Consider the following 15,887-nt stretch of genomic DNA (forward strand, 5'->3'; position numbering starts at 1 on the left):
AGCCTCACCTTCATTGCCCCCATGGGCAATGAAGGGTGACATGAGTGGGACTCGGGGGACATTGGGAGCTGACACAAACTAGCATGAAGCTTGTGCTACTTGCTAAGCTGGGAGTAATAAAGTCCTTTGTCTCTGACCCAGAAGTCTTGCTTCTTGCTTGTTTCAGCAATAGACCAGCTAGTAACTTGTAAGAAGAGTAAAATCCCAGAGCCTCCGCAGTTCTGACACCTGCTGACACTTACCTGGACTACCTGGAGCCCCAGGGAGTCCTGGCTGCCCTAGCATCCCCGGAGCGCCTCTTTCACAGGAATGGCCAGGTGGGCCTGGGATACCTGGAAACCCAGCACTTCCCTCTCTGCCTTTGGGACCCTTGAGTCCTGGAATTCCTGGAGTGCCAGCTGGCCCTGAAATGATATAGCACATTCATGACAGTCACGACACAAAACTATACGGAGATGGCCTACAATAAATTGTCCATCCATATCAATATCGGATGAAAACATTTTGATCCTGGCTCAGTGCTCAGTCGAGTTAAACTCTGAATAGATTTTCACATCATAGACTATAGCGAGCTCCCAACGAATGAATGAACCATGTATTGCTAAGTGAGGTCCTTGATAAGGTCATGTGGACAACAAAGACATTACCTGTGCAAATTAAAACACGCGTGGCTTTTCGCCAACCCTCTGATACTTACAAGCCCAGTTTACATTCTATGAATTTTCACTTTGAAAGATATTTCATCACTTGTATTCTTATATGTATATTTACCAGGAAGATAGTGTCATAACATCAAAATAAATCTTAAAATAGAAAAATAAAACCCCATAATTTCATACCTTAACCTGGAAATCTATTATTTTACCATATCTACATGGTATTTTGGTTCAGATGTATACATTTAAAAAATAGTAATCATAGTGTACATTCAGTTGTTGAATTATTCCATATGACATGTCAATCTGCAAATGTTTTCCATCTTGTTATCTTTACAAATAATATTTTAATGGCAAATAGCTATGTCTCTATATAGAGCCCTGTGGTGCAGTAGTTAAGAGACCAGCTGCTAACCTGAAGGTCAACAGTTTGAAACTACAAGCAGCTCCTTGGAAACCCTATGGGGCAGCTCTACCCTGTCCTATAGGGTCACTGTAAGTTGGAATCAATTTGAAGGCAATGGGATGTCTCTATATAGATACACATACTATCAAAGGAATAATACATATGTATTTGCTTTCCTATTTAACCCTCTTTATTATTTCCAACTGTTCCTCTAATGTGGATAAAATTACAAGATTATCTTCACGTCTGTAACCTTTATCACTTGTATTAGGATGCATTTTCACAAGTGGGATTACTGGGTCAAAATTATTTTCATTGATTCATGTATTATCTCTTTATATTCCAATTAATTGTTCCTTTGTGTATGAGTATTTTGACTTATAGACCACCCTGTAAGCTCCCCGAGGGCAAGGTGGTGGCTTATTCCCCACCCCCCAACCCTGCTCCTGTTTGCCCTGTAGTATAGTAGATAAAAAAAAAAAAAAATTTTTTTTTTTTTTTTATAGTAGATGCTGAATAAACACTGACCCATCCATTGTTATAAAAGAACCAGACCACTGTCAACCTCTGGTCTGGGTCCCCGTCTTGATCACCTGTGACTTGGGCCTAGACAACTGCGATTTTAATGCCTCCCATCCCAACACTAGTGGTGTAGTGGTTAAGAGTTTGGCTGCTAACCAAAAGGTTGGCAGTTCGAATCCACCAGGCGCTCCTTGGAAACCCTATGGGGCAGTTCTATTCTGTTCTATAGGTCGCTATGAGTTGGAATCGACTCAGTGGCAACAGGTTTGGTTTTAGTATCTCAACCTGGGATGTATTTTAGATACACTAAAATCTGAAAAGTTTGCTGCAGATCCTGAAGAATCCTTAGTTTCTTTCAGGAAAGGACGTGACTTGGTTCCTGGGGCCATCTGCCCACCTCCAGAGTCCCAATGTCTTGCCTGCTTCCCCAACTGGAATGAAAACCCCTCCAGCCTGTCACCTGCCCAATTTCAGCTTGCCCATAGGGACTCACCTTGTTCCCACATCACCCACAAAGCTCCAGCCCACACAGTTCTGCCCCTTGGAGCTACTCTCCCTCTTACAACCTGTCCTGTCTACTTCCAACCTGGCCATGGCAGTGGGCAAGTTACACCATCCCGGTCCTCCTGCTGTTTACGGCAGCAACCTGCTGTCCTGAGTCCAAAGCAGGTAGGGGTCCAGGAGCTGCTGAATCGAACTGAGTTGACTGAATCCCAGTGAGCAGCACTGGATTTGAAAACAGCCAATCAAATGAAAAGACAACCCCTGGGGTGCAGGTTATTTTAAATGCAATCAGTGCTCAGCTATAAGGGAAGATGCTTAGATGAAAAGTTTACATCCTAGATTTAATACAAGATAGTCTAAACATTCTTCAGTGACCTTTACAGAATCGGCTTATCAACGACACAGACAGCATGGGTTTCATACCTGCAGGCCCCGGATGTCCCAGATCACCTCTGGGTCCTTTCACGCCTGGCACTCCTGAAAGACCCCTCTTTCCTGGAGGTCCTGGGTAGCCATAAGCAGGGTCACCTGGGATTCCTTTCCGACCATCTACACCAGGTGAACTAGGAAAGCCTGGAGGCCCAACAGGGGAGGACCCCGTTTCACCTCTAAAACCTGGGTCTCCCATGTCACCACGAAAACCTATTTAGAAACAAAAAGATATTTTTTTAATTGTTAAGTGTACATGTATAAAGCCGATACAAACATAAGACTACTACCCTGGTAAAAACACATTAAAAACACACACACACACACACACAGGGGTACTTTCTAAAATTCTGAGTTTCTTAGTAGGTCATGTTTTTGCTACCCTTTGTAGGAAAATAAATTAGAACTTTGTATTTCCTATAAGCCAATAAAGCTTCCCTAATTGCTTTCATTCTCTGGCAAACATTCTGTCTGAACCGAGCAGTTTCTATAATATAATACAGTAATAATGGCCTATAACTCATGCTTCAAGGTGGAAGGACCCTGGCGACTTATGAAATTATCACAACCTACATTATTAAGGCATGACTAAGGGCCTAATGTATCTAGAGAAACCATTTTCTCCATTATCCAGGGATCCCTGGCCATTTCCTTATGAAAGTATCAATTTTTAGAGGTATTTAAAAGCTCCAGACATACATTTCCCAAAGCAGGAAAAACATTTCATTTACCAGGTGGACCTGGTATTTCGGATATTCCCGGTTTGCCACGTTGGCCTTTTTGTCCATCAAAACACCTCGGCCCAGGAGCACCCTGGGAACCTGGAAATCCTTTTGGACCTAAACAACATCAACAGCAAAACACAAGCTCAATAAAACACAAATAAAATGAGGTGATTTTTTCCCCCACAAATCTGTGTTAAATCTTTTTTAGAGTACTTCTATCTACTCTTTTGTAGAAGGAAGATGTTGCATCTCCAGGTGTAAAGAATCATGTTATGAGTCATGTGTCCGAATGACATGTCTTATACATTAAGGTTCTTTCTCAGAAGCCAGACAGTAATGGCTTTTTCCTGAAAGTCTTTGGAATATACCAAAAACAAAAACAAAAAATCAAACCCATTGCCGTCGAGTCGATTCCAACTCATGGCGACCCCATAGGACATAGTAGGCAGAGCTGCCCCATAGGGTTTCCAAGGAGTGGCTGGTGGATTCAAACTGCCAACCTTTTGGTTACCAGCCAAACGCTTAATCACTGTGCCACCAGGGTTTCACTGGAATATATACTGCTATTCAAATAAATTTTCTGGTAAATTCCCATGCTAGGTCTCTATTATGGATTGAACTGTGTCCCCCAAAAGGTATGTTGAAGTCCTAATCCCTGGTACCTGTGACGTGATTTTGTTTGGTAATAAGGTCTTTGAAGATGATATCAGTTAACATGAGATTATATTGGAGTAGGGTGGATCCTAGTCCAATCTGAGTGGACTAAAAGCAGAGAAGAGACACAGAAAGACAGACAGAGGGGAAATGGCCAGGTGACAACAGAGTTATGTTGTAGCTACAAGACAAGAAACCAAGAAGCCAGGGGAGAGAGGAAGGATCTTCCCCCTAGAGCCTCAGGAGAGAACACGGCCCTGCCAACACCGAGATTGGACTCCTTGCCTCCAGAACTGTGAGACACTTAACTTCTGTTCTGTGCTATAATGCTTTAATTTGTTTTACACTGGAAGTTTGAACAGCACCTTGATGGAATTTTATTTAGCTGTTTTGCCATGGCTATAATAACTTCCTGTCTCAGAAGAAGTACAACCAGAATGCTCTTAGAAGCAAGGATGGTGAAACTGCGTCTTACATACTTTGGACATGTTGTCAGGAGGGATCAGTCCCTGGAGAAGGACATCATGCTTGGGTTGACACAGTGGCTGCAACAATGGGCTTAAGCATAACAATGATTGTGAGCACGGTGAAGGATCAGGCAGTGTTTCGTTTTATAGTACATAGGGTCACTATGAATTGGAACTGACTCAAGGGCACCTAACAACAACATAGTAACTTTGCCTGAAAGAGAGGGCCACTTTAGCCTCCACAATTTCACTTGACTTTTTGCCACAAAAAACATTCAAATTACCTTTCTGACCATTCAGGTTCTTAAATGTCACCCACTTTGTGGTATTTTGTTACACCAGCCCTAGGAAACGACTACATTCTCAAATGTAAATACTCAATCAGGGCCTGTCCTTGTAGAGGGAAAGGGTAAGGCCTGCATCTGGCATGCTGAGAACACTCCAGGTAAGGGCCAAATCTATTTCCCTGCACCTTACTAAATCTGCCCTTAAATGAAGCATAGGCATAAAACACCTGCAAAAGGAACTGATTTTTTTAACCTTCTGTGATTTCCCAATAGGAATTATCTCGGCTGAAATAACTTATTGATTGGCTCCACAATCAATGCCCATGGAAACAGTGGTCAAGAAAGCAAATGACACAAATCCTTTGGACAAATCTGCTGCAAAAGACCTCTTTAAAGTGTTAGAAACCAAAGATGTCACTTTGAGGACTAAGGTGCGCTTGACCCAAACCATTAGGTTTTCAGTCGCTGCATATTCATGTGAAAGCTGGACAATGAATAAGGAAGACTGAAGAAGAATTGATGCCTGTGAATTATGGTGTTGGGGAAGAATATTGAATATAACATGGACTGCCAGAAGAATGAACAAATCTGTTTTGGAAGAAGTACGGCCAGAATGTTCCTTAGAGGCAAGGATGGCAAGATTTCACCTCACATACTTTGGACATATTATCAGGAGATATCAGTCCCTGGAGAAGGACATCATGCTTGGTAGGGTAGAGTGTCAGCAAAAAGGAGGAAGACCTTCAATGACATGGACTGATATGCGGCTGTAACAATGGGATCAAGCATAGCAATGATTGTGAGGATAGTGCAGGACTGGGCAGTGTTTCCTTGTGTTGTATATAGGGTCACTGTGAGTTGGAATTGACTGGACAGCATCTAACAACAACAACAAAATAACTTGTAAATCATAGGCTGAAAGGAGGTATAACTGCCATCTTAAAGTTTGAGTGCTCATTGCCCTCAAAGATGTTGTCGTTAGGTGTCATCAAGTCAGCTCCAACTCATAGTGACCTTATGTATAAAAGAACAAAATGTTGCCTGGTCCTGCACCATCTTCATGATCATTGGTATGTTTGAGGCCATTGTTGTGAGCTTTGTGTCAATCCACCTCATGGAAGGTTTCCCTCAACTTTGACGGCCCTCCACTTTGCCAAACATGATGTCCTTCTCTAGCAATTGGTCCTTCCTGATGACACATCCAAAGTAACCGAGCTGAAGTCTTAGATAATATTCTGTGATCTATGGGGTTTTCATTGGCTTATTTTCTGAAGTAAATCACCAGGCCTTTCTTCCTAGTCTGTCTCAGGCTGGAAACTTCACTGTAACCTGTCTGCCATGAGTGAGGCTGCTGGTATATGAAATACCAGTAGCATAGCTTCCAGCATTATAGCAACACACAAGCCACCATTGTCTGACGAACTGACAGACGGGTGATGGTCCCTCAAGGCTAAAGCTGCTGAAAGTAATCATAAACTTTTCCTCCCTCCACGACAATGCTCCAGTAAAAACGAAAATGAACACTTAGTCAACTAGCACTTCTTCACTCTCCTGATACAGAATCATCCTTCCACACCCTTGCTATTTCGTCGTGATGGCTAAAGTGTACCTCCCCACCCTCTGGACTGGGGCTTGGTCATGTGACTTGTTAGGCCAATGGGACACTAGCAACACTGACGCAGAGGTGCAGAATGTGCTTGGGAAGCGAGGTCTACCCTGTTGCATTGCTGCAACCGCGTGAGCACAGCACACCTGCGCAGATGCTGCTCTTCCAGTCCGGCCCCACCACATCATGTGTGTTGTAGACCTGAACGTGACCTGGAGCCTGGGACCAAGCCCAGCAGAGGCCAACTTAGATCAGCTAAATCCCAATCAACCTGCAGACCCATAAGAGAGAAAATACTTTTTGGTTGTTGTAGGCTGTTGTACAACACGACTGTGAAAATTGCTGTTGTTAGCTGCCATCAAGTCAGCCTCTGACTCATGGTGATGCCATGCACAATAGAACTAAATGTCGCAGGTCCTGCCTCATCTCCGATTGGTTACAGATTGAACCATTGTGATCCATAGGATTTTCATTGGCTGATTTTTGGAAATAGACCTCCAGGCTTTTCTTCCTAGTCCATCTTCATCTGGAAGCCCCTAGTCTGAAAGTTCTGCTGAAACCTGTTCAGCATCATAGTAACACACACGCCTCCACTGAGGAATGGGTGGTGGTGGCTCATGAAGTGCACTGGCCAGGAATCAAACCCTGGTGTCCCGCAGAGAAGGTGAGAACGCTACCACTGAACCACCATGCCTTTTATACGCTGACGATACCCAATGGATGGAGACAGCAATACAGATTCATTCATCATTCAACCTTTCAATACTCGTTAGAGCTACGCAGGACAAAACAGGAGCCTTGGTGGCACAAATGCTTAAGCACTCAATTGTTAACTGAAAGGTTGGTGGTTCAAACCCACCCAGGGACTCCAAGGGAAAAAGATCTAGTGATCTGCTCCCGTAAAGATTACAGCCTAGAAAACTCTATGGGGAGTTTCTGCTCTGTCACATGGAGTCGCTATGAGTTGGAATCGATTTTAAGTGAATTCTGAGACAATTAAAAAAAAATTAGACAAAATCCCTTATACAGATTGTGGGTTCATTTAGCTTAAAACCAAACATTTAATCCAAGTAAAGCAGCTGCATAAAAGTTCAATCAGGCTTGCAAATATGTAGACATTTTCCAGAATGCTTTTGGCCAGAAGTTTGGTTCTCATGGAAAGCAGCACAGACTTAGAACCAGTAAACAAACATTCATTTTTCACTCTTGGCACACAGGAAAAGAAAGTAGATACACTTTTAAAACTCTCAAAGGACAAACATTTTAGCTGATAGGTGATCAAATCCAGGGAAATGGTGCTAAAACCAGTAGACTAGAGATTCAACTACGAATTACTGCAAATATTGTTTTCTCATACTCCCTCAAACTTTGTAAGAATTTCAGGAATATCCTAACCAGTTAACTGAGGATTTGCTATCTCTGTACCTGTCTTCCTGGTTCTCTTACTAGCGGAAATGTATAACACAGTAACTTCTCATTGATCATACCTGGAGGTCCATCAAAACCTGGAGGGCCTGGCCTCCCTGGGTAGGTTATGTTACAAGGAATTGTATCACCTGAAATGAAAAAAAAAAAAAGTGGCATTCACATAATTGATAGGTCAATGCAACATGAGTCTCTATGAGAATAACCTTACTCAAGATCTTTTTCATATAGTATACGTGGAAATCAAATGAAAGAAAAACCCAAGTATCATTAGATTACATAAACTGTTTTTTAAACTGAATTTTTAGAAAAGCTGTCCTGAAATTTGCATTTCGACTGTCAGAACAGTTGTAAAGATAATGGAAATAAGAATGATATTGGTTCCAAGAAAAATCAGTTTTAAGAGCCAAGAAAAAAATAATGTATTTATAGGCTCATGGATAGCTAATACTATGGAGACAGAAGCTGATGGCCAAATCATGAAATAGCAGCAAGCACCCAACACTGGGTTCAGAAGATTTCGATCCTAGTTTGGACTGGAGAATTTGCACAAATGAGGGGGCTGGGCTAGATATTAATAAAAGCTACCATTGAAATGGTGATAATAAAAGTACCTTGAAATAGGTGCTTCAAATACATTGTCTCCTGGTTCTCCTAACAAATCTGCAATGTGGTTATTATTATGCCCCTTTTTAAGTGCCAAAGAAAATAAGACAGCAAACTCCGTTCTAAAATTTAATATTTCTCTTTTATAGTAGAAATAAAGTTTTATAAGATATTATCAGAAAGTATGCGAGATAAATAAAAATAATTTTCAATTTTGATGGGTCCTAGACTGTCATCTTAAACCTTATCAAATACCAGGCTATTTGCCTTTTTATGTTGTCAAAGCAAGAGCCATTTTCATTTTATTCCAAAATTTCACAAATAAGAATGTAGGCCAAGGAATATATGAACAATCTATAAAAGAAAATCTTAAATAATAAACCCTTTTTCCCATCTTCTTAAAAGTTTTCACAACCATCAAAAAATATGTGTGTGGTTACAATAGGTAGGTATGTATGCATGTATGTGTATAGATAGGTGTGTATATAAATGTACGTATATAGGTGTATCTGTAGGTATAGATACAGGTATGTGTGTACTGTGTAAGTATTCATATATATAATAAAGCCCATAGGGGGCACAGCTACAAATACTTCTTGGATATAATCAATTCCTCGCATGATTGGTTTTCTGGGTTTGAAGGTTTAGGGTCATAGTTTCATGGGACAACTCAGTCAATTGGCAGAATATAGTTCATAAAGTTTCTGTTCTACATCCTAGTTTGGTGAGTAGCATTTGGGGTCTTAAATCTTGCGAGTGGCCTTCTAAAATACACCTATTGGTCTCTACTCGTCTGGAAGAAAAGAGGGGGAAGGAAATAAAAAATTCAAAGAAGAAACTTTTCTATAGGACTAATAGCCTACACAAACCATGGCCTCATTTACCCTGAGAGCAGAAGAATAGATGGTGCCCAGCTACTACTACCAACCATTTTGATTAGGGAGACCATACATGGACCCTGATAGAATGGGAAAAAAATATAGAACAATACTCAAATTCTTAAAAAGGCCATACTTATTGCACCAGCAGAGACTAGAGGAATCCCTGAGACAACTGCCCAGAGACACCCTTTAAACTTTGAATTGGAACTACTACCAAAGATCACCTTTTGATTAAATAACAGATTGGCTCATAAAATAAACAATATCTCCTGTGAGTACTGTGCTCCTTTAAAAAAAAGCCTATGAGACCAAATGGTCCACATTTACCTTAAAGAAAAGATGAGAAGTTATGGTGGTCAGGGAAACTAGATTAATGGAAATGGAACAACCAGAATGGAAATAATGAGAATGTTGACATATTGTGAAAAATGTAAGCAATGTCACTGAACAAACTGTATAAAAAAATTGTTAAATGGGAACCGAATTTGCTGTGTAAACATTTACTGAAAACACAATAAAATAATAATAATAAAAAAAGTTTTCAGCTCTGATCATGCGAGTCACTTTATTATCTCAAATGCACATAAATGTCAAACATATCTAAAATCTCTTCTACCAAAAATGCTTACAAATGGTTTTTCATGGGTAATGATGGAAATTTAAATGAGATAGTGGTGTTCTTTTTTTATTAAAATACAATGCATTATCTTAAAGGAGGGTAAAATAATAGGTATTTCAAAGTTTTATGTGTGTGTGTATACATACATATATAACTTTAATATGATCAGATTGTGCAAACTGATACTAAGAAATGAATGAGAAACAATTTTGGTATGCTAAACAAAAAGCATTTTAGGATTTTTGGCATTTGTTGTAAATATCGACTGTGCTGTAATGCTTTTATTTATTTGACTACATTGGAGGTTGGAACACCGCCTTGATGGAATTTTCTTCAGCTGTTTTGCTATAGCTATAACTCTACCTGGAAGAGAGACTCACAGCAACATTCAGATTACCTTTGGGACCCCTCAAGCCATCAGGGCCTCTCATGCCGGGGCAGCCGGGAGCTCCTGGTCTCCCTCTCTCTCCTGGTGGGCCAGGAAATCCCAGACCTGGAGGCCCCGCTGATCCTGCTCTGCCTGGGGGCCCAGATGGTCCAGGAAACCCTTTTCCACCTGGGATTGCGTCTTCGTGATCCCCCTGGGAATGTTGAAGTCATGAGTCAATTACCAACCTTTGAAAGTCATTGCAGGCTATAGAAACACATGCAGAAAAGTCCCCATTTCCAGCAGACAGTAGAGCAGTAAAACCAGTTGCCAGAGAGTCAATTCCAACTCATGGCAGCCCCATGAGTGTCAGAGGAGAACTGTGCTCCATAAGGTTTTCAATGGTGATTTGTTAGAAATAGATTGCCAGGCCTTTCTTCCAAGGCGCCTCTGGGTGGGCTAAAACCTCCAACCTTTCAGTTAGCAGCTGAGCATGTTAACCATGTGTACCACCCAGAACTCTAGTTCATCAGTAGCAAATGTAATTTAGAATGATTAACTCAGGTTTTTCTCCATATTTTCCCTATATATATCTGCTATTCCAGTTTTTCTCCCACTCTTACAAATATGGAAAGTCTGGTGGTGTACAGGTTAAGAGCAATGTCTGCTAAGCAAAAGGTCGGCAGTTCAAATCCACCAGGCACTCCTTGGAAACTCTATAGGGCAGTTCTACTCTGTCCTGTAGGGTCGCTATGAGTCGGAATCGACTCGACAGCAGTGGGTTTGGGTGTTTTTTTGGTAGAATACAAAATTTTATGTAGAACCACTAATATCAAAAATCATAAAATTTAGATGTAAGGAAATCAGGGGAGGTAATGGACCTACAACTGATAAGTTCTTCTATACTTGAAATTATTTTCCTGCCTTCTGAGAAGGCACAGAGATTTCATCACAGCGGGGGGTAAAGAGTGAACAAATACTCTCCCCTCCTGCATGGCAATTTGACCTTGGGTTAACGACCTAGCTCTGTTCCTCCAGAAACCTGGATAAACTTGGAACATCAGCGTACCAAATCAAACCAGGATGAAACTGATCCTTGGTTGCTAAGTTTGCATTTGGTCTGAAAACAACAAAACAAAACAAAACAAAAAGCAAAACCAAAAAACGAACTAGTTGCCCTTGAATTGATTGCAGCTCATGGAGACTCCATATGTGTCGGAATAGAACTGTGCTCCATAAAGTTTCCTGGCTGTGACCTTTTGGAAGTAGATCAGCAGGCCTTTCTTCCAAGATGCCTCTGGGTGGGTTCGAGCTGTCAACCAGTTAGTAGCTGGACACTTAACCATTTGCACCACCCAGCGTCTGGTCTGGAAGAATTCTAAAGGCCTGTTGGGGAACCCTAGTTTGGGGCCTCCTTGAGTGCTGGCTCCTGTAACCGGCAAGTCCCTTGTGAGAGCCCGGCAAGCACTGTCTGTGGAGATGGTGGCTCCAGGGAAGAATGAGACTTTCAGAGCAGGGCTGCCCCCGCATTGCCAGCTTGGATCTCAGCTCCTTGGCCTGAGCTATGTGCTGAAGGAAGGAAGGGCACCCTGAGCTGTGTGTTGAGCTATGTGCTGCAAGGACACTGGCACACTGGGAAGGCTTGACACTGGCCTGCTGGAGCTGAGGGTCCTGTCATCCATCCTTCTGAGTGGCCTGGCCTCAAATGTGGTCTATGATGGTCTTGTGCATCTGTATTGTTTCAATGAATTTAGAAGACCCCCCGCCCCCGCAGTGGGCATTACAGAAAATTCTCTCCCAATGTGATCTAGAAACACACTTTACTTTTTAAGAATTTGGTTAGTGAATGGTGGCAACTCCTACTAAGTGATGTTAGGTTCTAAGCACTTTCTGAAGCAGAAGAATGAACTAAGCAAAGTTTATCTTGGCTAAAGCAGAGACCACTGACATACCTGACATCGGTCAAAAGGCCAGAAAGCTAATACCATCATCTAACCCTGTTTCCAAGCTTCCCTCTTATTCATGTGTATTTTGCCTCCAGGGGTTCCTATAAAATCAGAGCCTGGGCCTCCCCTATGACAACACGCTCAGTGATCTTCCATTCGCAAGGCAGCAGCCCAGTCTGGTGCAAGCAGCATGGAATCAGAAAGAGCTTTCTTTCCTGTTTAGCCTGCTTGATAGATGTGGGACCTTGAATAACATACTCCAAGCCCCATTTCCTTACCGTAAATTGGAAACATAACTGCTCCTCATAAGGCTACTGCTGGAGCCCTGGTGGTGCAGTGGTTAAGAGCTACAGCTGCTAACCAAAAGGTCGGCAGTTTGAATCCACCAGCCGCCCTTTGGAAACCCTATGGGACAGCTCTATTCTGTCTATACGGTCGCTATGAGTTGGAATTGACTTGATGGCAACGGGGTAAGGCTACTGCCATACATAAAAATGATGGTGCAAACAGTTAACTTGCTTCGCAGCTAATTGTAAGGTTGGAGGCTTGACCCACCCAGAGGTGCCTCACACACTGTTCATAGATAAACACATCTAGCCCAGTTTCTGCAACATTGTAAGCATTCAAAAGTGCCTCGCATACCCAAGACACTTTAAATTCCTAAACACTGGGTCATGTCTCATATTCTTTTCTTATTCCCTTCCTTACCTACACAGTTTCCACCCAAACCGTGATTGAAAAATGTAGAAATATCATTTATCAGTGGCATCATCCATTAGCAAACGCATCAGTTCAAATGGATTTGCACTAGTTCACCTTTTCTTCCTTGCTACTTCCCCTCATGTGTCCCTTCACCAGGGAATAGACCTGAAGCTAATTATCAGGACCTTACAGAGCCAACTAGATATGACCCAACATCAGTTGAGGCTTGGCAGAAATAAGGGCCCTAGAAGGAAATACGCATAATGAGACTGATACAAAGACTAGGGACAGAAAGTCTTGCTATGACCGAACCACCACTCTGGATATTAGGCCATTTCCAGTTGTACCATACTTTTTATCACCATCATCTTTACACACCAGTGAACCCAATACAGGGTCAACGTGCTCTAACTTACAGCATGTTGACCCTGTACTGAGTTAACCCTTGGTAAATTAAGAACAAACTGTTTGTGTGACCATGTAAGAAAGTGAAATTCTACAGCAGCCAAAGAATTATACATACTGGGGGTCCTGGGTCTCCTCTTCCTCCAGCATGTCCATCCTCACCATCCTGCCCCTGTTGCCCTGGGTATCCCGGGGGCCCATCAGGACCTCTTTCTCCTTTGTGTCCTGGAAACAGAGGCCAAAAGACATCCCAGTCCTCATCAGCAAGGGGAGAAGTACAGAAAGGACTCAAGAAAAAGACTGTGACCTTGACTCTGTGTGGATCGTTAGAGTTTCCTCTGAGTGCTTCAGCTGCCCAAAGTCACACAAAGACAACCACTCAAAGGTCAGAGGGAAGGATGACTATCACCAAACTCACTCAATTAGTTTATTTGGGAAGTGTTCCTTTTCCCTTTTTCAACAGGAGGTTGTGTGTGGAGGTGCCAGTCAGAGCATCTAGCCCTGCACGCCTTATGCCGAATGACGTACTCTATCCCCTGGCCATAGTGGATGGAGGATGGTCCACGGTTGGGCACATGGTCCAGGCTAATCTAATTCCTTCTGATTTTTTTTTTTTTTTTCCCTAACTGGAGCTGACGATGTAGAGTTTTCTTTCATCTGTGGTTGTAAAAATCTGGAGCTGCCTGGGGCCATGTACCCCACAGCCCAGAGAAAGCCAGTCCCTGGGAGAGACTGCTTATGATGCAATGAAAGATGGAAGATGCAGAGAGATCCTGCTGACACCATTTGAGACTCTGGATTCAGCTGTCTCCAATGCCAATCTTGTGTCTAATCTTTCAAATTTTGTTTAAGTGAGTCAATAAACCAAAAAAAAAAAAAAAAAACCAAATCCATTGCCATTGAGTCAATTCCAACTCATACTGACCCTATAGGACAGAGTAGAACTGTCCCATAGCGTTTCCAAGGAGCAGCTGATGGATTCAATAAGTTACTTTTATTTTTTTCTTAAACTACTTCAAGCTGGGTTTCTGTCACTTAACAACCAAAATATTCCTGACTTGTTCTGGATACTATAATGCAGCAAACAAACACTAGCATGTCAAAGGAGGCCTTGTTTCACCACAATGAGAATTTGAGCACATGACTAAAGGAGCATTCATGTTTTCAAATATGAGACAAAGAATTTGGGGCTCACCAGTCATAGGACCCTATGAAGGGCAAGGAGTATTTTTTAAAGCAATCTCAACAATCCTAGGTCTTGTTATTGAATTGGTCTGTGGTCACAGGGAAACTAATACAGGAGGATTGTTCATAAATAATTCAGGATGGTTCCTGCGTCATTCATAAAGTGGCAGGGAGCTAGATGATTAATTATGCTCACCTTTGATTCTCAAGACAACCATGTCGCCCTTTTCTCCTTTGCTGCCACGTGGTCCTGAGGCACCAGGTTTTCCCTTGGTGAAAAATAAGAACAAATTAGCTTAAGTGTAAAAAAAAAAAAAAAAAAGTGTAAAGGATCAAGTTATTCATGTCTGTATATCTGATTTCTCTATTTCTCCCTCCTATATCACTTGCTAAACAAACTGGTTTGGCACTCTTAGCCTCCTCCTGTTGCCTGCCTTCCAAGATCCTACCTTGGCGTAAGGTCCTACCTTACAAAATTGAGGCTCTTGGACAGCATGTAAAAACCAGTGAAATCTGAATAAGGTCTGTACCTGAGTTAATAGAAATGTAGCAAGGTCAATTTCTTGGTTTTGGCAATGTACTATGGTTATATAAGATATATCATTGGGGGAAGCTGGGTGAAGGATACACGAGAACTCTCTATATGATCTGTGCAACTTCTCATAAGTCTTAAACTATCTCAAAATAAAAAGCTATTTTTAAAATTAAATTATCTTGGGCTTCCTAATGCAGAATTGGGAGGAAAAAGGATGGAGAGCTGTTAACAACAGGAGTTGCCACTAGAGCTTAAGGCAGAGGCTTAGCAATGACTTTGTAATGAGAGGGGCATGGAAATCACTGTAACACTGAGGGAATTTGATGAGCGAGAGAAAGAAAAATAAGGACCTTTGCTGATGCCAATACATTCCCTCTGTATAATAAGTAAACAACCAATTTAGACTGATGGGCTCATCATGTTTTGACCCCAGCATTGTTGAGACTGGGCTATTTGGGTCATGGTTTTATAAGAGCTACATATGATTGAATATCAGGCACTGCCAAACTCTGGAGACCTACTGTCAGTATATCAGAGTGACCAAACATTACAGCTAACAGAGTTATAGAAACACTACACATGACTTACAGTCACTTATTTGGCGACCTCAATAATCAGGAAACAGTCTAGAATCTGGAAGAGGTCAAAAATGACTGAGCAAACCATTTGTTGTTTCACACAGATCTTACCTGGTCTTATTTTCATACAGTCTAACAATGAGTTGAAACGAGCTTAATTTTCTTTTTTAACTGGCCTATACTAATTTATATGCCCTACCCACTGCTGTCAAGTCCATTCCAACTCATTGGAACCCTAGAGGACAGAGTAGAACTGCCCCATAGAGTTTCCAGGGAATACCTGGTGGATTCAAACTGCTGACCTTTTGGTGAGCAGCTGTAGCTGTTAACCACTTCGCCACCAGGGTTTCCATAAACTATAAAAGGAAGGGGAGGTAAGTGC

At 41.9% G+C, this 15,887-nt stretch overlaps 1 protein-coding gene across 8 annotated transcripts in view; it reads right to left on the reverse strand.

Annotated features, from left to right (window-relative positions):
- Nucleotides 1-15,887, reverse strand: part of COL4A4 (collagen type IV alpha 4 chain) — a 150,084-nt gene that overhangs the window by 46,423 nt on the left and 87,774 nt on the right. For all 8 annotated transcript variants that reach the window (XM_049888341.1, XM_049888337.1, XM_049888339.1 and 5 more), the window contains 7 exons: nt 14,589-14,661; nt 13,326-13,432; nt 10,185-10,368; nt 7,744-7,812; nt 3,249-3,356; nt 2,512-2,730; nt 243-404 (listed from right to left, as the gene is read on the reverse strand). In XM_049888341.1, coding sequence (XP_049744298.1) covers nt 243-404; nt 2,512-2,730; nt 3,249-3,356; nt 7,744-7,812; nt 10,185-10,368; nt 13,326-13,432; nt 14,589-14,661 — 922 coding nt within the window. The remainder of the gene's footprint in view (nt 1-242; nt 405-2,511; nt 2,731-3,248; nt 3,357-7,743; nt 7,813-10,184; nt 10,369-13,325; nt 13,433-14,588; nt 14,662-15,887) is intronic.

Source organism: Elephas maximus, chromosome 6 (assembly GCF_024166365.1).
Source record: "Elephas maximus indicus isolate mEleMax1 chromosome 6, mEleMax1 primary haplotype, whole genome shotgun sequence".
Lineage (NCBI taxonomy): Eukaryota > Metazoa > Chordata > Mammalia > Proboscidea > Elephantidae > Elephas > Elephas maximus.